At 36.1% G+C, this 24,004-nt stretch overlaps 1 protein-coding gene and 1 long non-coding RNA gene across 12 annotated transcripts in view; both read left to right on the forward strand.

The window, feature by feature from the left end:
* Positions 1-7,382, forward strand: part of DGKB (diacylglycerol kinase beta) — a 382,225-nt gene extending 374,843 nt beyond the window's left edge. For all 10 annotated transcript variants that reach the window (XM_040076701.2, XM_040076658.2, XM_040076666.2 and 7 more), the window contains one exon: positions 4,983-7,382. In XM_040076701.2, coding sequence (XP_039932635.1) covers positions 4,983-5,090 — 108 coding nt within the window. In that variant the 3' untranslated portion in view covers positions 5,091-7,382. The remainder of the gene's footprint in view (positions 1-4,982) is intronic.
* A 1,741-nt stretch (positions 7,383-9,123) lies between these two features.
* LOC120757221 (uncharacterized) lies at positions 9,124-12,624 on the forward strand. Of its 2 annotated transcripts, XR_009208238.1 has the most exons (4): positions 9,124-9,359; positions 9,449-9,520; positions 10,565-10,666; positions 11,792-12,624. It is a non-coding gene; the product is annotated as an uncharacterized LOC120757221 (long non-coding RNA). The 2 variants fall into 2 exon arrangements; XR_005702424.2 differs by having other exon boundaries at positions 9,124-9,520.
* The last annotated feature ends 11,380 nt before the right edge of the window (positions 12,625-24,004 follow it).

Here is a 24,004-nt window from a genome sequence, read left to right on the forward strand (position 1 = left end):
TTTCCAGTTCAGATTGTTAAGAAAAGAATTAGTTGTGACTAATTGCCAATTAATTTGCAGTGGTTTTAGGGAGGAGGGGGAAAAACAATTGCACCTACTAATTAAAATTTAAAATATTCCAAAGTGTCATCTTTAGGTATCTGTGGAATACATAATTTCCATTTTAGTTCTGCACTGGATCTGTAACAACCCTGAGCTGACAGCTCTATTAATTTAAAACCTCAGTGATACCTATTAGTACAAAACATGAAAAAAATGCCATTAATCATTTATTTTAATTTTGCAGCTCTGTCATTTTCTCAGTATGTTTAAAAATTATGATGACACCGTAACGTTCTCCAATCTACCTGTGTGAAGGGGAAACGGATCACACTACTTAGGAGAGAGACTAGAGTATATTATTAGAGCTTAATTAATGCCAAACTGATTAGGTTTGATTGCACTTTGCACAATAATATTGTTTAGAAATTTATTTAGGATGTGTTGCATAACGCTTTTCAAACAACTAGTCTAGATCTGAGTGATTTTGCCCAAAATGCCACATGATGCAAGTCATAGGTTAATTTTGCTCAGCAGTGCCTACATTCTGTTGCTCTGATTCATAACATACAGATACCCCATACACTCTTGATCACCTGAGAAGATAAAAGTATTTGGCACTCCTGTGATATAGAAGTGTTGCATTCCTCCATTTCCTGTAAGAGGAGCAGCATTTGGGCATCTAGACTGGGAAAACCCTCCTCATACCCTCAAAACAAGAAGTATCTAACTGCTGCTGAGAACATGTGAAAAAGTGACCATAAACTAAAAGATCTAGCTGGATCTTAGCTGGGTTTTTTTTCTGGCAGTTTTCTCCCTCTATCTTTAAAATACACTAATATGTTCTTTAACCTTATTTGAAATATTATTAGCTGAGCTGATTACCTCTGTCTCCAGTTTTCTATTTTCAGTTAGCGCTGTACTTTAGAAACTGTTTATGGCACCATGTCTTCTGAAATAATAACCAATAAATGTTTAGGCATTCTGTGAAGCCAGGAGCATGAAGGTAATCAGCACATGCTGCAGGAAAAGGAACATGAAAGCAAAACTGACCGACCTAAAAGATATTGTTATCATGCTAAAATTATTGATGCTCGCTGCATTTCATTTAGTGGATACACTGTATTAATGTGGCTTCAAGGCATTTTGAAATTCTGACCTGCTCCTAAAACAAATAAGTGCCTGGTTTATTCATTTGTAAGTATTTTTAGTATCAAAAATTCAGGGTTCTTCTTGATCAGAAAATTTTCTACTGGCATTTAGGAAGGTATTATCATCTCTTCTTTCAAAAATTTTGCTCTTTCAATTTGACCTAGTGTTCCTCGCCACAAATACAATCATTGGACATACTTTCTAACACTGGGAAGGTGATTTCAAAATTTCAAATGAATATTTTTCCACTAGATAAATAGTTACTAGATATACCAACTCTCATGGGATGAAGTCTTGGCTTCAGTTTGTGAATAACAGGTTTGTCATTGGCTTAAACACTTCAAGTTTAGCCTAGAATGTTGTGGATCAGTCTTACAACAAAAATCCATGGTATCTGAGCAATTCAGGTGGCTGCATACTTACCCTCAAAGTGGAATTCTGTTATTTCCTGATTTTTGCCTATTTTTAAATGTACATTTATGCCAAATATGTCAAATAAATTCTTTTTTGTTTTGCTTTTTTTGTATCATTGGGATTGGGTTAGTTTGTGTTTTTTTCTGGATTGGTTTGGGTTGGTTTTGGTTTTTGTTTTTGTTGTTGTTGTTTTTGTTGATGTTGGTTTGGAGGAAGGAAGTTGTTGTTTTGGGGCTTTTTGTTGGTTGGCTGGGATTTCTTTCTTTTGTTTTTCTTCCAGCAGCAGTTCAGGCACTCAATTTATGTTTAAAATGTCCTCTGTATTAACCTCAAGTTATTCCATATTTTCAATAAATTGAATAAGCGATCACAAAAAATGTTTTTCAGAATTCCATAGTAATTTTTATGAATATATATCATCAATTCCTAAAAATACATTAGGTTAGGATGTTAGGTTTCTGGATATTTTTCTCTACAATCTCTTTCTCAAGTGCATGTGTATATGTGACTCACAGGTAAATCTAGGAAACATTAAAAATCTTAAAGAAGGGTAATTTAAAACTTTTATAGTTGTGTTTCTACTAAAAAAGACATGAAGATGCTTGCTGAATGGAAGAGAAACTGAATGGTAAATGTTAGTCTTTAGACACTCCCTGTGCACACACACATAGAATCTCTATAGAGCTGTAAGTATGAATTTTTAACTTAACAAAGTCCCAGTTCCTTCTAAGTAAAGACCTCTCTCTCTCTCTCTTTTTGTCCTCCCATAGAGCACTTTTAGTGTTCAGCCCTACTCTGACCTACAGCACTATTTCTCTGTCTGAGATCCTCAGTGCTTGTTCTCATCTTCCCATCTCGAAGTGTACACTGTCACTTGTCACCCAAACTCACAGCTCCAACTCTGGCAGTGCTGCCAGTATGAGAACAGAAGCAGAAGTGAGAGACCAGGGCAGAAATGCTCTGCCTGAGAGTCTTGAGAAAGACAAAAGCCTTCTTCAGGCAAAACACTGCAATGGTTCAGAAACATACTGATCTCTATTCATCAGCCAAAAATAAGATGTTTCAATTTATTTATTTTTAGGGTAGGAAAGTAAGGAATTGATGGTTATCATTGTTAACCAATGCAATATTAAGAGACTCTACCATGACTAAGTAAAAAAATATATTTTCCACCATTGAAATTGTGCCTGTTTATAATGGTTGAAAATACATCTTGGAGAAAGGCATATAGGACTCATCCCCATGCATGGTAGTGGATAATCATGTTCAGGCATGTTAGCTGATCTCAGCTGATGGGAAGCAACATACTGAAGAGGTTGTGCTCTCTGAAACAGATGGCTCAAGCCAAGAAAGAACATTACAAATGATAAGCATTTACTCAGCATGTAATTGCATTCATCCTGAGCAGCACTGAACAACCCAACCCCAACAAGCTATCTGTACAGAGTCTCAGGATTACCTCACCTCTTCATACTAAAGCCATCTTTTGAGCATTGCTCTTTTATTCCCATTAAGATGGAATGACTATGTTTTACCTCAGAAAGGAAAGTTAAAGGCATTCCTACTGCCACATCATGGCCAAATATTGCAATAAAGTAACGTTTTATGACTTGAAAAACTCATTCACACCAGCTGTAGGTTACTTCATGTCGTGGATTTTTGTTGTAAGCCTGATCCACAACATTCTAGGCTAAACTTAGTGTTGAATCCAATGAAAAACCTCATATTCGCAAAGTGAAGCCAAGACTTCATCCTAGGATCAGGTTGGTATCATCACTGTGCTGACCCCCAAAATATGTCTTATGAAGCACGTGAAAGTTATGAAAATAGGCAATTTTCCAGAACTAGATCATCAGCTGGTACTGACATCAATGGAATAATGCCAATTTTACCCCAACTACAGATTTGGCTTCCAAAGTGATGCCTGACACAGAATTTATTCTGAGAAAATATATTGGTGCCAGTCTTTGAAAGCCGGAGTTATTATCCATGTGAAAGTAATCTACATTGCCAGGAACTCCCCATATGCTTTATTCGATACTAATGAATAGTGTTGACAAAAAGAGGTCCCACATGAAATTTGAAGTTAATGAACTAAGGTGGCATGAAAATGAGCATTTGGAGAGTAAAGTAAAGGCTCTAATAGAGTTAAACCAAGACACACACTCTGTTGAGATTTTTATGTTTCTGTCTTCTTACATGGTAAAGTAAATTTCCACCCCGAGAAATGTCCTGATCTATGTTTTAATGAGCCTATCCACATGACGTACATTTTTTGTTTCATTTACGATTAGTGAATGACAAGTGAAGGATATTCATTTTAACTTGAAAATGTCAGGTATGCACTTTAAGAGATATATTTTTCCAGTTTTAATGAGGTAGTGTTTCTTTTTTGAAGAAATACCCATCTCTGATGTGGGTACTATGCAGGTGACAACTGATATTTAATAAGTGATGGTTCTTGTATTAGTCGTAGTTCACTAAAGAAAATGTCTCGGATTGCTTTTGAAAAACTCCTAACGTCACTAGCCCAAAGGCAAGATGTGACCTTTTTATTACATAATGAGAATCATTTATTATCTTACAATGTATCTTAAAGTCACAGACAAAATGCCACTTTGATAATTGCTTTCAATTAGCTTTGAGCATAGCATACATTCATAAAATGTCTTCTCTAATTTAGACTTGAATTAGAGAAAATTGCAGACATAATCTACTTTAAGGTTGTCTCATTTAAGGTGATTCGTAGTTTTATATCAAAGAAATCAAAACGGGTGGCTTTAGAGCAGTATTACAAAGTGTTTTAAATAGTCTTTTCAATATTTGAGTCTATTCTATTAACAATTAATTAACAAATTAGAATGTTACTTCATCTTTTTGGACCTTTTCTTATGTATTAGCTTTATACTTTTGTTCACTATGGCTGCTTTGAAATTATGTATTGTCCTATGATGAAAGAGTACAGCTTGATTAGATGTATAAATAAATAATGTAAAGACATGGCTTATATCTCAATAATAGGCAACAGCTTGGTCTGTCAGCATGTATGTTCTTTCCAACTTTTAAATTCTTCCTCATCAGCAAGCAATAAATCCCACACTCAAAAAGTAAGATTGTATATTGGCATTTATTTTATTACATGTGTTTTTAAATTTTTTTTGTGTATAATTTAAATTATTTGTGGAAAAACAATTACACATAGATTGGTCTACGGCATGTGGAACATCATTCATAAAAAAACCCCCAGGTATTTTCCTTTCATCTTAGATTAAATGGTGCAGGTCTGGAAGTTATATATAAAGATAAATCAGGCATCTCAGATTGCTGGAGCTGAACTAGCTCAAGAGATAACTCTGTCTTTCTCTTTTCTTCCCCAGATAAAAATTACGCACAAGAACCAAGCCCCCATGTTGATGGGACCACCTCCAAAAACCGGTCTTTTCTCTTCTATCATCAAAAGAACAAGGAACCACAGCAAGGAATAAGCCTATGTAGTTTAGTTAAAAAAAAAAAAAAAAAATTAGCTTTGTTGGGCTTTGGAATATTTATGCTGGAAATCTTTCAAGAATTTCAGAATATCTTCTGTTTGCAAAATCTTGGATTTTGGTTATCCGTTCTGTAGCTGAGCTGATGTAAAACTATGCTACTAGAAAAAAATGTTGTCACAGTTTTGTAGGCATTTTGCATGATGAAAGCAGATGTTTACATACAGTGATACAGCAAATTTTTTTGTTGCATGCGTTACCATTTACTAATCTATGGGCTCATTCTGCCATGGAATATGGGAAAAGAATGTCATGGGCAATTTGATTTTCTCTCTGTTCTGTTTCAGCTTTTTCTACTAGAGTAACCATATACCATAAGTTCAATAGTATCTCTTAAATCAAACAACTTTACATGAATAGTGAATCTGACCTGTTTCAGAGTAAAATCATTGCGGGTCTCATTAACTTGTGTTTTTAATTTATCATTTATTTCTACCCTGAGAATATTTTTATTCAACTAAGTATTAAAATCTTGTAACTTATTCTGATAGCTCCTATGTACATGAGTAACTGTACCTGCTGAAAACATCTAACAATATGCACAGTATTCAAATGATCATGATTGTTCTTGTGTAAGTTTTTTTGTTAAGATTACTAGTTGATGAAAGTTCGAGCAAAAACTCTGAGACTAAGAAGATCATGCTGAGTGAAGACAATAATACTTGCAAAACTAGCCATCAGTGTTTGTTGAAACACTAGAATTATTTTCATTAGCAAACATCTTTGTAACACGGCAAACTTTAAATCATTCTGCACATTGACCAATAGCATAGTGTATATGCACACAAATAACCAAAGCTCATGCCTAATTAAAGTGCATTTCCCACCAAAGATTTAGTGAAGGATGCGTCAGAGAAATGGGTTAATGCATAATTAATCAAACTCACTGGAGTAGCCTCACTTCTGAAAATTTATAGTTCTTTTGATTGCATTGTCAATGTCCAGACAAATGTTGGGGTAGGGAAAAACATAAAATTAATTTCAAGTAAATCATCACTTTTCATTTGTTTCCTAAGTTGGCAGACATAGTAACGTATGCTAAATATTGAGACATAGATATGAACTCTAAGTATTAGAAAATTAAACATATTTTTGTGTCATAATAATTTATAAATTTATGCCATCTATAATTACTCATCCCCAAAGTTAATCTCTCAAGGAAATTATGAACTGTTGTCTATTACCCTTTTGTAGTCTGCTATCTGGAATCCAAATATTTCTTTTCATAAATTTTGGTGAGGCAGTTGCTTAGGTTTTAACTTTCTTAGCTCTCTGAGAGACTTCCTAACAGCTTAGAAATCACAATACAAGGATTTGTCTGAGGTTTGCACAGCACTGTCTAATGTTGAAGGGAAGTCCAAGAATGGCAAGTTTTTTCAGTCTTGCATATAAACAATCTCAAAAAAACCTTTTTGTGCAGTCTTAACATTGTTCTTCGTTCAGAGTGAGCTGCTTCTCACCTCTGCATGTCTTAAGTTCTCAGAGATTTCATTAAAAAAACAAGGGAAAAAAAAAAAAACTTTGCTTGAAATGCATGATTTCCCATTTTTATCCAGACTTTAAAATGCTAATTATTTATTAAATCTATTTTTCTATTGATTCATTCATCCATTTTAAAAATAATACTTCATCATGCTGTAGTGCACGGTACTGTGCATGTATTTAAATAAAGTTACTATCATTTATTTGTTCCTCAGTATAAGAATTCAACAGAGTCCTAATTTATATAATAGACACTAAAATAAAAGTCAGTATATAGTTGGTAAGGATTATGTCTTTGAAATATACAGTCTATGTTCTGTAAACATTAGGAGGTAAATGCCAATTAATGTTTTGTTCAGCATTAGGTAGAAAATATGAAGGTGATTATTCGCTAAAATTAAGATCTTGTAATTCACCATTTTTGGGTCCAGTGGTGTTGACATTTACAGTTACCATAGGAGTAAACTAGTATTTTTTCTGTGCATTGCAAACACACACACAGAAGTATTTAATGCACTGAATTACAAACATGCGTAAGTATAGAGCAAAGGTTATTTGAAAAGACAGATTTTGCTGATAGAATATTACGTAAAGTGTATATTGGTTTTATGAAATTATGGTTGCAGGTGATAAATATTTTCACATAACTTGACATAGGATTTTCTACCAATGCTCTCAACTTTTTGTGGCAAAAATGTGTTTAAGAACAATATATAATGTGTTCTCTATTATTATCTCATGAACATTGTAACCCTGAAAACAAATAAAATTACACATAAGCTATTACTTAATAATGTATGCAATTTTAAATGTGTCAGTCTGTGATAGCAAGTTGGTCACAACACACTTTTTTATTTAAACAGGAATAGATGAGTTTGTGCCATCAGAATTACATACAATTCTGAATAGACATATAAAAAGTAAATCAGATCTGCTGGTCCGTGTGTATAAATTTTCACTGTAACAAAATACAACAGACAACCATTATACTGAGTTAACAGTTCTCATAGCAGACACTATGGTCTTTCTCTTAATCTCGGTTGTTTGGTTTTTGTTTTTTTTAGCATGGCCTCTAATAATTTAAAGTCATTTTCAGGTTGAAAGTAATGGTGAAGAGAAAATCTTAAGAGGTACATAAAACAGTATGAAAAAGAAATGGTTGATTTAATGAAAGACAACTTAAGGGAAGATTCTTCACTTCAGTATGCAAAACTAATGTGAAATTATTCATTGGTGTAAGAAGTGAAACAAAGAATACATGCATATATCTACATGCAGCTGAAATAGATGCACTGTTCTTAGGTTGACTGAAGAGGGTATCTGTAAACCTTCTACTCTTTACAATGAAGTATTCCTTAAGGCTTCATTAATGACATTTGCAATGTAAATGGCAATTCAAATATATAGGTTTTAAATGTGACACTAGATTTGCAAATCTTTGATCATTATATGTTAACTGGGCAAATGTGATGACCAAAGAACATGATGTCAGGGAAAACCTTTAACTTCTGATACTGGTCAGAGTCTCTCTCATTTCACAAGAATCCCTGTTGAAAAGAAGTGGAAGAAGAATTTCTTGCAGAGACGAATAGAGAATTACTTTTTCCAGTACTTGTAGGATATTTGTATGCAAATCGTCACAATTATTTAAAGCTAGGGGTAAGACCTCATGATTTAGGCTTGTTGGTGCGCATACGTTTATGTTCATGCCAGACCAGGTAACTTGCTGGTACGCTCAGGACTCTGATAAGACAGGAAATACTTAGTTTCTGAAACAGGAGTACACTTTCTATTACATTTACTTTTAATCTTCTCTATGATTTCATGTACATCACAACAATGACTAGCTAATATCCAAAATTATTTAAGGCAAATAAAGTTACAGATTTCAGCATGTTTCAGAATATCAGTGTAAGAAGGAATATAGTCAGCTGTGGTAAGAAAGGCAGAAAAATGCCTTTTTTTATTTTTCTAAATCTTTAGGTTACTGTTCATTTGTCAAGATTACAGCATTTTAGTGATTATTAGTGATTTAGTGACATTCTGCAAGTTACTGCCTTCAACCCCAGCTGGCTTCTGGGGCTTGTAACTTTGAGGCAGACCATAGCAAGACCAAGATTTTCCAGGAATCAGACACTTGCAAGAGGCGTTGTCCCTCACCTGTCTGTAGGAGTGACTTAGGGAGAATGGCTGCAAAATGGGGGAAAAAAAAAAAAAAAATCAGGAAGAGTTATCTCTAAACAAGTATCTCTAAACAAGGAAGCAGGAGAAGATCAGAGAACTCTGCTATGGAACAAGAAAACACCCTCAAAGTGAATCGCGATGCAGTGGCATCCACAAAAATGGTTTTGTGGGACCTGGGAGGCCAGATGAAGGCGCTCAGGGCTAATGAGCAGCAATGAGCTAGATGAATAGGTTAATTACAATTATCTACAGAGCCCAATCATTTAAGGCTGAAGGAGTAAAGTAGTATTTCCTTGCTTTGGGGGCCGAAAAATGCAGAGAAACTTGGGCTGAAGTAGACAATACAACCGAGCCCTTCACAGAAAGTGAGAAGGACTTGCAAGCAAAGGGGAGCTGAAGGATTGTCAAAAGAAGACAAAGGACTTTCCAGAATTTTATCTATTTCTTTCATACCCTGAAGGAAATTTGCCTTTGCATAACAGCAGTTTGCCAGGCTACTGAGTGGTTAGCCTGAAAATAAATAAATAAATAGAGAAAGCCGAGGTGGGCCAGAGGAGCGTAGCACAATGTTTTATGCAAGAGCGGTGAAGAACGTGTCGGCCTGTTGTCAGCTAATTGCTGCTTGTCTCCAGCTCCATCAGGTCTGAAAGCATGCTGTTTTCTCTCTGTCCATAAGGAAGGAAACTTCTTGTGGTCCTGCTGAGGTGAGTAAAAGCCTTATTGTAGCCCTGGCTGGAAAATGAATAAAACATGGGCGAGACCTGGAAGCTGTTAATGAGAATTAAAGTAATAGCTTAAAATCCGTGGCATGTGAGGCTCTGAGGGTGTGCTGTGCAGCAACAACTGAGGTAGAAACTGTCCTCATGTCTGTCAGGGTTTGCTGATGTCTGCCCAACCTGGGCTTGTGCCATGGGGAGCCTGATGACTCTTATTCCTCCTTTTTGTTCAGATGGATTTTCAGTTGATTTTGAAATAAGCGGGTTTGACCTTTTCTGGTTTGCGTGTACGCATAGGAGCTTTTCCATTATCAGGTTCTCTTAATTTTACAAATACCTCTGAAGAGAAAATTCTCTATGACCATTGACTTCCATTATGTGAAACTGTCTGAACAGCTTGAGACTATAAACAGGCAATGATACTTCTCGGCATCTAGAGTCTGGATTTGGTGATATTCAGAAGCTGCTTTCTTTCCTTTCTGATTCATGATTCAAATAAACTCCCTGAGAAGCACCTCAGGGCTCTCCTTAAATGTGACATACAAAGAGTAAGTGATAATCATCAGGCTTTGCAAATTGTAGAAAGGGGGTAGCTGTGTTGATGGTAAAGAAGCCGTTTCCTGTGAGGTGCCCACTCTAATAAACATGGAAAGTAATTTACTGGGTCTGAGTAAGAAAGAAAGATTTTGATGTTTTGGGGTCAAGTTTTATTCTAGTGTTGATACAAAAATACATAGCTGCTGATGGACCTCTTTGAAATAAACTTTTGGTTGGTTGTTTTTTACCTAGGGTGAAATTTGCATGCTGTGAAGGAACATGGGAATTTGCATTAATAAGCTGCTTTTTTGGACAGGGAAATGAACACCTCTTACTCTTCAGGTGAAAACCATCTTTATGACCCACATTGTGCCAGCTATTAAGATAATTGTTAATCTTCAGGGCTGTCAGTCAATTTGCATTAAGTATACAAAAAAAGCTCAGCCAACCAAACCACATGATAACAACTCTTCTTTAAACTATTTGTACCTGCAGAGAGAGATTGATGATGGCTCTGTCCCTTGGTGAGATGGACATTGCAACAGGAGCATTGTCACTGTAACTTCTGCCCAACTGTGAGATTAGCTGTTTCAAAGGGTGTGGTGTAGGATTTTGTTGATGTGATGGTTTCTTCTTTTGTTGGTTTTTTTTTTTAGTAAGTATGAATGCATTCTAAACCCCTCTTTTTATCTTTTAGAATGATAAGAACTCAGACTTTGATTCAGACAGATATAAAATATGTTTATCGTGCACACATATAAGCAAGCAAATGCAGGAAGATCTATTCCATCTAAATTGAACTTTACTTCCATATGTTTCAATTCAGTCCTATTATTCAAGGAAAAAAGAAATAACTTGTTAATTTGGGTAGCTTGAGAGAATTTGGGGGGAAATGGGCGAGTTGGGCTTTTCTTCTCAGTAGTATGACCTTGTTACAACACTATATACATATCGATTAAGGAACTTTTACCTCATTATGTAAATCACTGTTTTCTTTGACTATAATAATGATGGGAATTTTGTTGTTTGTTTTGTTGTGTTGTTTGGGTTTCTTTCTGGAAAACTAGCTAAATCTTTCTTTTAATGTTTCAATACAAATAGTTCACAAGAGGCTTTGAAAGATTTGGTACAATTGTCTGATTTACAAAGTCCAAGCTTGGACTGAGATGCAAATTCAGGCCTTCATACTTTGTCAGTAGTGCTGGTCAAAAATTCCTTAGCATCTCTTTCATCAAAATTCATTAATTTGTGTGGAGGTACCTGCCTTCCCTAATCAATCAGTTTTTTCACTGGATTCCCATTTCAGAGCAAAATAAGACTTACCTTTTAAATCCCAAAATATTTTGTCCTTGAATGTCAAAAGGAAATGTAAAGTTTTGTTTGATTAATTATTTTTGGTTCATTAATGTAGAGATTAGCATTGTAGTATAACTGACTTTTCACTTCAAAAAACAAAATGTGAATAAAATTATGCCATTTTTAATTCACTACAAACATAATTCTTATTTCCTTTAAGAAATTTTTTTAGTTCTTGTATTTGTTCAAGATCCTGAAATTAAACTCTCAACCTTTGTGCCTCTAAAGCTGACAGCAGAGTAAAAGGCTGCTCATCGAATTCTAGTATTTTTTTTTAAATACCTGCATTTTTGATATTCCAATAGGTAAACATCTCCTAAGTGTTACATTCAAGGAGTTGCTTTTTCATTGTTTCTCTTTTTTCAGATTAATTGGTCAGTACAAGTCTACCTGGTCACTGAACTAAGAAAGGAAGTTACATCATTAAGTTATCCTAATTATTATAAAATAAGTGAATCACAGAAGAATATTTTAGACTAAGCATTGTAAAACAAGTTGTTGACAAGGCAGATACAGTGCTTCTTTTTATTCTAAAGTACAGTGGGCACTGTAACTTAATTGAAAATAACCATTCAATCATGTTGATAAGGCATATGTATGTCACTGTAATTCTCAAAATCCTGTGGTTTTTAATGTCTCTCAGTCTTTCGGGTGAATTGTCAGCTACTGCTGTGTGATAGATAATCTGTGAACTCTTTTTACATCAAAGTTACCTAAAACATACACTGTATGAAGTTTTGCTATCTTCTTTTTGTCGCTGTACCTTTATCACTAAAGTACTGTCGACCTGGTATCTAACCCAATTGATACTGTGTTAAAATTCTTGCTGTGACAGTCATCAGTCTTATTTTTATGATCTTGGAACACCAGGTTAGTGGACTTACATGAGGTTAATGGGGCTTTAAGAAAATGTTACATTTCTTTGGCACAAGATAAGGTTCCCTTCTGATGGGAGTCCTGTCACTTTTTAAGATATAACAACTTTCTCTGTCATAGTTATTAGTCTGTGCGAAATGATTTATAGTTTTTCCTTGGCTTGCCTGCTGAATCTTAGGAAAAAAAATAAATCTTATGGCATATGCCAATCGTTTGCCTTTTGGTATGCATGTAGAAATATGTATTACTACAAGAGCTAGTGAAAGCACTCAGATAGAACCAGAAAAGCTGTGCTGATGACAGAGAGCAGTGCTCAGTTCCTGGAGTCAGACTCACACAGGCAGAATTTGAAACGTTCAGAAAAGGGTTGAGCTCCCTTTATTCGTTTCTAGGGTGACTTCTGTCTAAAAATGCAAGAGTACAACTAGGTATGAAATATGTCTGTAACTTGCCACTGCTGACGCTCATATGTCTGCACAATATTTCTGCTGTTTTCTTATCTCAGATAGAGCGCAAATGGTAATTTTTAACTATTTCTACTCTGTGCTTCCTCCACAAAGCACAGTGCAATAGCACAGCATAAAAGCAGATTTTAATAAGTGCAATAAAAATGTTTTAAGGAACCCAAGATACCTTCTGCTCCAACATAATAGGACAGTAAAAGGATTTACAGGAAAAAAAATACATAATGCTAATTCCACCTATTCTCAGTAGAAGTTTTCAGCAGAGAGGACTTCTAGCCAAATTACAATTTCATTAATTGTTTCATTCAACTTGTTCACAAATGAATTTTGAGAGTTCCTGTGATATGATCCTTATCAGAATATGCAGCCACAATTGCGTAAGGGAGGATCGAGAATATTTTGGCAGATCTGGTTCCGCTTACACGCCTGCCATACTATTTCTTCTACACCAATAGGGATCCCATTGGGCATTTGAAGTCCTAGTGTAGAATGCAATATTAAATCATAGTTTTGGTGACTATGATTGAAATATAGCCTTGGTTGAGGCAATTTATGCTGAAATTAAGGATGTGGATGTGAAGTCCCAACTCCACTGCTATCCTTGGTTTGCCTTTGCCAATGCAGAGCCTTTTATCCCTGCCGTCTTGTGGTAGAGTTAGGAACATCTTTCCTGCCCCAGTTAAAATGTCTGCAAAGTTCAAGAATGAGATTGAGAAGTCATGTGCATTCACCCATCTCTAACAACCTACTGAATGATTGCACCTGTGAAGTTTCCCCACACTATCAGCTTCAAAATGAGGTCACCAGGTCTTTTCCTTTCAGCAGAGTGTTCATGCTTTCCTTTGTTACTCTTCTGTGTCCTTAGCAATCCTGTATGTCCATCTTCAAAAGCATTAGCTTCAACATGCTGTACTGGAATATGTTTTCATCTACACAGTTCTGTAGTGTTTAGGCACTAGGCTGAGGAATGGAAGTTTTTAATTTCTCAGGTTAAGGAATAAATCAGACTCTAGTTTTCTAGCAAACACTCTAAGTGCTATATAGGAGAGTCCTGTGCAGTTAAGGACCTGTCTTAAACTCCACCCTCTGAATCTCAAAGGCATGAGAATTTTCAAGTTCCAAATAAGTGGAGTTCACACATCACTGTTTTATTTTGCATCTGCCAATTCACATGTAAATTTTATGGATTCTGTGTGTAGCTGTGCCTCTTCTCACTATTCAGAGCCTTAAAAATCCACCCTTAATGTTTGAATCACCCTGCTGGGGTAATGTAACACCGAACTTGAGTGTGAATAAATAAAGAGTTGCTTTGAACCCGGCTTTTAGGACTTCAACAGAATATTGACTTGGTAACAAATTCTATGCTGTTGCCTTAAGAGGCCCTGACACAGCACTGCAAAAACCAGGTCTGTGTACAGCATAACACAACCCACTCCTAATTATTTCTGCCTAAAGTAGCTGCTGCTGTTGGATTTCTTGTCTTTCATGCTTAAAACAGCAGTGACGCAGTAGTGAGTCAGGCCTTTGCCAGTGCTTAAATAGCCAGGGCTAGGTGCTATTTAAAAACTTTTTTTTTTTTTTTTTTTTTCCCTAAAAACTAGTGTGTGTGTAAACCTTGATTAGGATGTCATAGGTCTATGCAACTAGTGTTCAAAGAGTACATCTTCAACCTCCCACATTTACATACAGCTTTTTGTTTGCAGTATCAGCTAATGTCTGTGTACTCTGACTTCTGTTTTGTAATTTTTTTGGCACCCACTGCACACCTTCAAGCTTGCTCTGTTTTTATAAAGCCAATCTCATAGCTCATTTTTTCCAGTGTTATTAAAATGTTAATCAACAGTTAGTATAAAGCAGCATATTAAAATATCAAATAGAAACATTTTGTGGCAGATTTTATTCATAACTAAAAAACCCTGAATTTTCTAAAAACTGACAGTCTTATTCCTTAAAAAACTGTTGCATGTAGAACTATAAAAATATTTTAAGTTAGCTCATTGCTCTAATCTAGTGGTAAAGAAAGGCTGAGAATACTTATTTGAAGTATTTAAATTCAATTAAATTTAAATTATATTTAAAAATCTAATTGTCATGTGACAATACTGAACATAGAGAAGATAACTAGGTTCTTGTCCTTATTTATTTGATTTTCATTATTTCTCTGTTTCATTTAGATATTACCATCCATGCCATTAAGCTGGACTGCTACTTAGTTGACTTCTTTGGTTTCTGGCTCATCACCGTTCTACTTTAATCTTCAGTCATAAAATAATAACTGATTGTCTTAATTCTCCTCAATCTTTGAAGTTTTTGTTTGTTTTCCCATCACTTTGTTTTTCATCTGCTAGTTTGCTTCCTTTGCTTTGTTCATGCACTTTTAATTAGAAGTACTTGTTATTTCGATCTGAGTCACAGCCCTTGTAAATTTTCTTTGCTATTCAGAGTTCACCTCTAAAGGATTCCTGATCTGTCAGTTTGAAATCTTATCTTCTGTCAGGAGTCATTCTCAGAATGCTTTCTTCCCTGACACCCCACCCCCACTTCACTTTCATTCTGGTTACATTAGGCACAGGTTATTTATTTGTCTTTCCTTATGAGGCCTTTGGTGGCTTATGTCTGCCTTGCCAAAAAAATATTTTTATGTCTATGCCTAAAAACATTTAATGTTAAGATCTCTCATTTCATAAAATCTCTTTGGTAGAAAGGCAGATGCTTATTCATATGATCTACATTTGGTCAAGCCACGGCAATATTCTTTAGCCAGTAGTTTTAGATATTAAAGCAAATATTTTGGCAATTTTAGCATATTTAATACACAATCAGAATTCCTATAGAAATTTCTACAAAGCTACCTTTCTATCTCCATTACCTTCCTTCAAATCCTTCCTTCAACTATGTACAAAAAGACCATGTTGTAACTATTATCACAGAAATCAGAGCATGTTGTCTTTCATATGCTTGCGTATCTGTATTTGTACTTAACAGCTTTTAAATTACAAGCTTGCTTTTAGGGATGGGGGGAAGGGAACTCCATGTTCTGTGGTGTCAGAGCATCTAGCACAATAGGAGTTCTGCTCCACTACTACATCATTTAAATGTTAGGCCAACAGAGATATATCTATGTAATTCAATGTTGGCAGACGGATTTATAGCCCACTGGTGATTACATTGCATGTCCCATCTGTACATGATCTGCAGGAAACATGAACCCAGCTAGAAGATTTACTGTCACAGTTTTAGCTTACTGTACTGAAACTTTTGTCATTCATTCTTTCTTCTGTTGGTCAAAACCAGCAAACATCATATGTCTGGGTTATATGGAGACTTCACTTCTTCCTGCTGCATTCTCCCCACAAATAGAAGAAAATATAAAAATTTTGTCTCACAAGGGCCCTGTTGGTGTGCTTCTTTAAAACCCCAAATTCCCCCCTGCCTAAAAAAAAAGAAAAAAAAAAAAAAAGAAGGTGTGATGGACACACGTAATCCCAGATCCAGCAACATTGGAGACTTTTTAGGAATAGAAAGTTTGCATGCTTCCTTTCTCTCCTGCATACCCCAGGGAAGCTGGCCTTGCAAAATTTTTTGACCTTTAATTGATTTGCCAGTGACCTGATCCAGGATCAGAAAGAAAGATGCAAAACACCTTAGTCTGGATTTTGACTGGAATTTTCAGATACTGGTACCCTAACTGTGATGTGGGCAGGCAAGGTTAGAGCTTGAAGGCTAAACCCTACTACCTGAGGTCACAAAGAGAGATTCCTGGCCTAAAGTGCCTCCCCAGGCAGGGTGGCACTGTAGCAAGGGAACGATTCACATACTCTTCTCTCAATATGCTTTATTTTATCTGCTATCTACCTTCTGTGACTTGTGTAATTTCCATTCCTCCAGTGAGGAGCTGCATTGCTAAAATTCATTCCATAACTTTAGTGGGGGAAGTTGCAAAAATAAAGAAGTATATGTATTTAAAATGAAGATAATAACAAAATGCAGAGTTTGTCATAACTTCCAGTAAGCTTCTTCAGTTTTGTTGCCCCTGCCTCTTATTTCCCCTTGGTGTTCACCCAGGCAAGATGCTTTCAGGGATAAAAGAAAGAAAGAAAGATTACTTGGAGTCAGGGGAAATTAATGTGTTATTTGCAACAGAGGTGAAGTTCAGTGCATTGTATAGAAGGTAGCTTTAATTAAAGCCTCTGTTTCAGAAATAAGTAGGTTGAAGTCCAGGTGAAAGAAATAAGGGGGAAATAAAGTTGCATTGTCTTTCATTTCTGTGTTTTAGAGGCTGCCTACAAGCAGAGGGCACTCCCTGTGCCAGGCTGTGCCTGGTTTGGCTCAGGTGAGGGGAACACACTGGCTACAGCCTCCTGGATCGGCTGCCTTTGCAATAGCCTGGGTTTCTGCAGCCTTCCCAGTCTCCTTCATGAAGCACGCACAGTCTTCAATCTACACAATATTGGTTACCCCACCCCCTCTCTAATGTGGCTCACTGACACCTCTTAATAAAACTTAGGAAAAGTATTTAAGAGTAGTTGAAAGGTTGCTTCTCATATTTTGTGCCTTCTTGGAGGCAAATCTTTTAAGTGTGTTTCCATCACTGTCTCTAGCTGCACATCTTACTTCTTTGTTTTCCTGTACAGCTAATTCTTCTCCTAGATCTTCAGACCTTCTTAACATAGGAACTAAAATTTCAAAGAACTTACTTTATATTATTTATTTACAGTATATCTTTTGTCAGGGAAATGGATATGTTTCACCTTCCACCCATTTGTTGAACAGGTAATATGCACAGAGAAAGCTAAGTACTAAAAATACTCAGTATTTTACTTCTCCCAAGATATATTTTTTATTCATTGCAGTCTGAATTAAAGTATAAAGGAAATACCTCTGTTGCTGTCTTGTGTATTTCCTTTGCAGAAATGCCAACATTTGGACTGGAACTCGTTCATTGTAATGCTATTTCATAACAATCAGCTAAATTGTTCTAGATTTTACATGAGGTTAGAACCCATGGAAGGAAGGTTGGTTAAAGTAAGATCAGGATAAGGAAATGTTCTAAAAAAGTATTTCAGGCTGCCTTATCTGGTTTTACTCTACAGCTATCAATGTGTCTTACAGATGTGAGAAGAAATTCCAGATTCTGCTAGCTGTGCTGGCAGTGGTGTTCTTAGTGCCTTGAGTGGTCCTTGCTTTCAGGAGCAGAATGAATTGCAAAGTCTGACTCCCATCTCCAAGAGAACCTACCTATTTTGGAAGAGATCTTTAATTCAGCCAACCTGTCTTTAAGAGGCAAAACTTTCTCAACTCCACAGAGAATTATTTATCAGTTATGTCAGAAGTGCTTTAGTAAAGCAAAGAAAGCGAAGTGTTGTTAAATGTGTGACTTCCATTTTTAAAATAAATAACTAGCTCTTACAAAAGGGTTTTCATTCTGTATGTTAGACAAGAAAAAGTCAAATGAAACTTTTTTTTTTAATTTGCATTAGACTTTTAATTTTTTTTTTTACTGTAGAAAATGAACTTTTGGGATAGCTCTCATATTGTCATTGAGAACTTGCATAGTTGAGTTCTTGTTGGGTGATGTTCTGGTCTCACTACTATGATGTTTGAAGTTTTCAGTTTATTTTAAAGGGAGACTTCTTGTTAATATACACAGGGTGCAAGTTTATTTAAAGTTGGCTTAAGGAAGAGATTCAAGAGCTTGACTGAAGGTTTTGAAAACTGACTAATAGTTTACAGAAAGGGCATTATCAAGACAACTCTTTTCAATGAACAGAACAAAAAGCTATAGCCTGCAAAACCCACAAGTCAAGACTGGTTTTGTCAACTAAACACCTACCTCACCACAGGCAGCTATGACTCGGGACCTAACCTGAGCTGTGTGACTTTGCTTGTTCTTTTACTCCCTGAGAGCATTTGTTCACTTACTGCCATGCAGATAATGCGCTGCATTTCACAGCACAGCAAGTTTAATCAGGACATGTCATCATTAATTTGTACTGATATGCACTGATGGACAGGGTTTTCCAGGAGCATGACTAGCTGTTTATCAAACAATCATCAGTTCTGGAGAAGAAATGGTGCAATCCCCCTGTTGTTTTACAGCATCTGCTTTATCATCTGCTCACAGGAGTACCTTTTTTCTCATTCCTTCTCTGGGTTTCCCTTTGTAGCTGTCACTTGCAGACAGCTTCATTTATTTCTGCTGCTTTCTAATCTCTTTAGCAGAGGTGTCTGAAAGACGTGCTTGATTTATTGAAACGTGTTGTGTAACTGAAATGGTTAATAATGGCATGACAAGACTAAATACCACAATCTGCATTTGATTTCTGAGGCTTTCCTGTTATTTACAAAGTGTCTCTTTGAGTACCATAAATAATTTACAGTTCAAAGTGAATAATTCTAAGTGCTAGAAAGCCAAATTCACATTTATTTCATTTGCTAATGTTTTCACGATATAACACAAAGCATAACCCCCCCCCTCCACTGCTCTGTAGTTTAACAAAAGAGCTGTTAGATTAGCGCAGAAACTCCAAAGGACTCTTATAACAGCGGGTTAAGGAGAGGTATCAGTTCTTCAGTCTTGCAGTCCCATGTAGTCCCTACTATGGTAATATTCTAACTCCAAGCATAGAGAATTTTACCAAGAATTTTACCTGACAAGACACTAGGTTTAAGCTTTTAGCATGCAAAACTTAGCTCACAAATGTGTTGTTTTGTTGCTTTAAAGAATTTAACAGTGGGAACCACTCTGAAAACCAATACTAGAGAACGATTTAATTTTATTTGGACATATTATGACTTGTCTGTAAAAGGTAGAAGTAGTGCACATGACTTACAAAATTAAGTCATAATCACAAATACTAGAAGAAAAAAAAAAAGATCCACAGAAATCAAAATGTTTGTCACTGATATGCAGTTGTGCACATCAATTTTAAACAGTTATTTCTATTCTTGTTACTGTCACATAGTCTAAGCCAAGTTAAAGGAATTTGTAGAAGCATTGACTAGTTGAACACTTCCACTATTTTATCCAAAATATAAGTCCTTATTTTATAATGCCAAGTTCTTTTTGAAGGTAAACATCCCAAATGCTACTGATAAGACAGGAAAAAAAAAAAGTGTAAAAGAACAAGAAAAGCTTATTCTTTTAAAACTTGAACTTAATATCTGTATAATGATTATCACATCACTAGATGACTGATCTCCTTAAAAGACTTGTTGAAGGAGATCAGATCTTGTCCCTCATTTTCTGGAAAAAGATAAATATAGGTTCTGTCTCACATTTGCAGACCAAGCAAATCACTCTAAGAGACATCTCATTTAAGGTGAAATAGGAAACGATCTGTATCTGAAAACTGTATCCAATATGTGAAATCTTATGTAATTTTGATATTATAGTATAAAATATTGACCAAAAAAATCAAATACCTGCAGAATTCTTGTAAAGAGAGGGAAGATGTTAAGCGTCTGTCTTTATTCCAACAAAACAGTCTTAGTACTATTAGCACTGACTTATGAAAAACTTGGCCCATCAGATGTATTTATTATCTGTCATTATTTTTTACACCTGCTTTTCCTTCTGAATGATCGATGCTTCCTTTCCCTAACAAAGCTGATATAAAGGATTGCCAGCTCACAGTTAAAATTAGTCCCTAATGTTTAACATTACCTAATGACTTCACACAGCAGTGTAAAGAGTGAAGAGAAAAACAACCAATGCCTAGAAGGAATTTTAGGGAAATAGATACTAACTCATCAGATTGACATTTCGGCACTGGGGACAGGTTCATGGCTGAGGTAAATAGGAGTAGTTGTCTCGGAGTCAGTGGAGTTGATTTATTACCAGCTGAAAGACCAGCACTAGACCAACAATGTCCCAGGCCTGTGAAAGGACATGCGCTATTCTCGGTGAATACCAATGGGGTGGGCCTTTTGAATGGGCCTGAGTGGAGGTTTTGTACATCTATGTGATTTGGCAAGTGGTTCGTTTTCTGAAGCCTGAAACGATTTGCAAATTTAGAGGAAGAATTCAATCAGACGAAGGGAGGGGGAAAGAAAAAGAGGCCAAGATTTTTGGTCAGTGAAACCATAGGGACAAGGGTGTCTGTGCAACCCTTCTAACAAGTGAGATGGAGCTAAGGGCACTTCCGCTGCAAGTACCAGCCTAAAAACATGTCTACATTAAGGGACTTGTGCCTTCACTCCCCAGTTTTTAAGAGCTCTCTCTATTGCGGTACCTGGTATACTTTGAATATACTTTGGAGCAAGCCTAGAGTGTATTTTTTGGGAATAATTGAGTAGATGGACATGGGGAATAACTGCTTCAGGACAAAGACTTGGATTTCTCCCTGAATTGATGGGTTTCACTGAATTTGACAGCTGAAGAAATTAGGGATTTTGTGGCAAGCTAAGAAGGTGCTTTGTATCAAGCCTCCAACTTTAACTCTCAGGACTCTCCAGAGATGTCAAGGAAGAGTGCAGAAATATGCAGGAGTGGAGCAAACTGGCTGTGATGAATTGGACACTTAGATTGCATACATCCAGCCTCAGTTAAAGTACTCTAGTGCATAGAATGAGAACCTTAAGTAGTATGTTTCATGTAGCCATTTTCTTACATGTGTTTGATACCACTGTCTTCATGATACCTTAGTTAACCTTTGAAACCACAGCGTGTAAAGTGGGCAAGTACTGCTTATGAAACAGTTACTCCAGCTTTTTTAATGAGGTGTTTGTTAGCATTTCACAAGAGACTTGCAAGTTATTGAGTCTTGTTCCAGCTGACACCATTTAGCAAAAGAATAATCTTTTCTGAAATATAAAGTTATAGCTATATATATAAGCATATTTATGAACCAGAGACTGCTATGAATTTAGTAGTTATGAATTAAATGTAACAGCCAATTAAGAGGTGCAGTTTCAATGAATATGGGTTTCATCTTTAAATCCAAATTTCCCTCCATTTAAATTAATCATTATTGTATTGATATTGCCTTAATAACTAAGGATGCAAAGCAAAAGAGAGAGAGAGTGTAAAATGCCAGAAATCCTGGAGCTGTATATTCAAACTGAAATGTAGTTACAACTGCAGGCAGCTTTAATAATAATGTTAATTGTCTCCCCTCCCCCATCCCTCCAGCCTCCCCATTTCTGCTAACATTCAAATCCACTATTTCTTTTGGATTTCATTTGGCAGTCACATCCCACTCAATATGAAGGCGTGTAAAAGAGAAAAATCAGTCTGCTAGCATACTATATTGGACCCGATTTCTTACTCATCTCATGGCACCAAGACTTCTTTTATCTGCAGGAATGCCAACTGATAGAGCAAATGACAGATGAAGCAGTCACTCGCAATGGTTTGGCTACAGAATTAGGGATACTTTTTTTCCCCATTGTGAAATGCCCTTTGGTACTGGCAAAAAAACCTCCAACAAACCAACATTAAAAAAAAAATTAAAAATAAAGGGCTTGAAAAATCAGCGACATTTTCAAATGCATCCAAATTAATTAGTATCCAGATCTCACATTCCTTTTCTCCTTGCATGAGAACTCTGTATTTATTTTTCCTAGATACACAAATTGTGGAAAGTCACCAGTTACTGATTTGTTAAAGAGAGAAATGTCCTTACTTTCTGAAAGGCTACTCTTATTAAGTTTTCTATTTCACCAACATGTAGAATGCTGTGAGAATTCTACTGCAGCATAGGGAAGACATACTTTTTTTTAAAAAGATGGTAGCACTGGATTTTTATCTTGTCCTGTCTTAAATCCTATTAATTTTATTCAAATGGTTTCCCACTTAACATTTTTAGAATTTCTGATCTTCTCAAAAAGAAATTTCTTATTGCTAAATATCGATGGAAACTTCTATTTTCAGTTTTATTGTATTTCTAGTTTTATTGGATTGCTAGTTAGTAATTAGTCCTTGTGAATTCTTTTGAAATATTCTTGTACAAAAGCACAAATAAGAATCACAAAATAATTTAGATATATAACTCTCAAGATCATCAGTTCTTAGCGTCTTGCTTAAACAGCCTTGCAGGCCTAGTGTCTCTGAGGTTAGATACTTGTCCATCTGAGTTTTGAATGTCCAAGGGTAGAGATTCTAGTGTGTCTCTACTACAGTGTCTGAACACCTTCCTGTGGAAGATCTCTTCCTGGTGCCTAACTGGAAATTCCCTTCCTGCGAAATACATCTATTGCCTGTTCTCTTCTCCAGTGGTAAAATTGATCAAGCTGTAGTGACCCAGATCTGCCCTTCCTGAAAACAGATGTGACATCTGCCTGTCTCCATTCCTCAGAGAGCTCCCACACATGACAGTCGATTCAGTGACTGAAGAAGTGTGTCTCAGTGAAACTTGCTGCCTCTCTCATCTGCCTCTGAAGATTAGTCTGGTTCTATGGATCTGCATGTTAAATTTGCTTTGAGTCCTCCATGCTTCATATTAAAACAAGTAATACATGTCCCAGCGTTGTTCTCCAGTATTAGGGGCTGACCTGAAGGAAGGCTTTATGAGTTACAGCAAAGCAATGCAGACATCATGTTCCTCATCCTTTTCTTGTCTTCTGTCATTAAGTTCTCTGCCCCATTCAGCAATGGGTCTACACTTAGTCTTCTGAAATAACAATAAGTTCTCAACTACTTCTTTTGTACCTCCTGACAGCTGAGCTTTGGTTTTACTAATTTTACAACTGAATGCCTGAGAAATATTTTGAGTAGTTCAACATTGCTTCCAATTTTTTTCGTATGATTCCTTTTAGCATTTGAGCTCATGCAGAAGTTTCCTATTCAGGCAAGCTGGCTTCCTGTGCTTGACCTTTTGGCACATTGGAATGGACAATTCTTCTTCTGTTGTTGAAGGTCAACCAGCTCACCTGGCCTCCTTCAAGTCAGTTGCTCATGTGATTATGCCTACAAGTTTTACTTGACTATTTGACTTCCTCATGTCTCTTGGGATTTTAAATTCCGTCTCCTACTCAGTTGTGCCAAGGTTATCTTTAACTACTGCATTCCCAACCAGCTCTTTCTTATTTCTGAGTAGTAGTTATGCCAAGAAGGTATTACTCTCCCTGAATCTTCATTGCTTGTGCAAAAAATTATCCCTGATGTACTCCATAAATTTTATGAGTTTGTGTTCTGAGATTTCCCTACTCCAGCAGATATCAGTATGATTCAAGTTCTCATTGACAAACAGGGTCTACAGCTACAAGCTTCCTTCCAGGTTTTTCAAGAAGGTTTTGT

Source organism: Hirundo rustica, chromosome 1 (genome assembly GCF_015227805.2).
Source record: "Hirundo rustica isolate bHirRus1 chromosome 1, bHirRus1.pri.v3, whole genome shotgun sequence".
Lineage (NCBI taxonomy): Eukaryota > Metazoa > Chordata > Aves > Passeriformes > Hirundinidae > Hirundo > Hirundo rustica.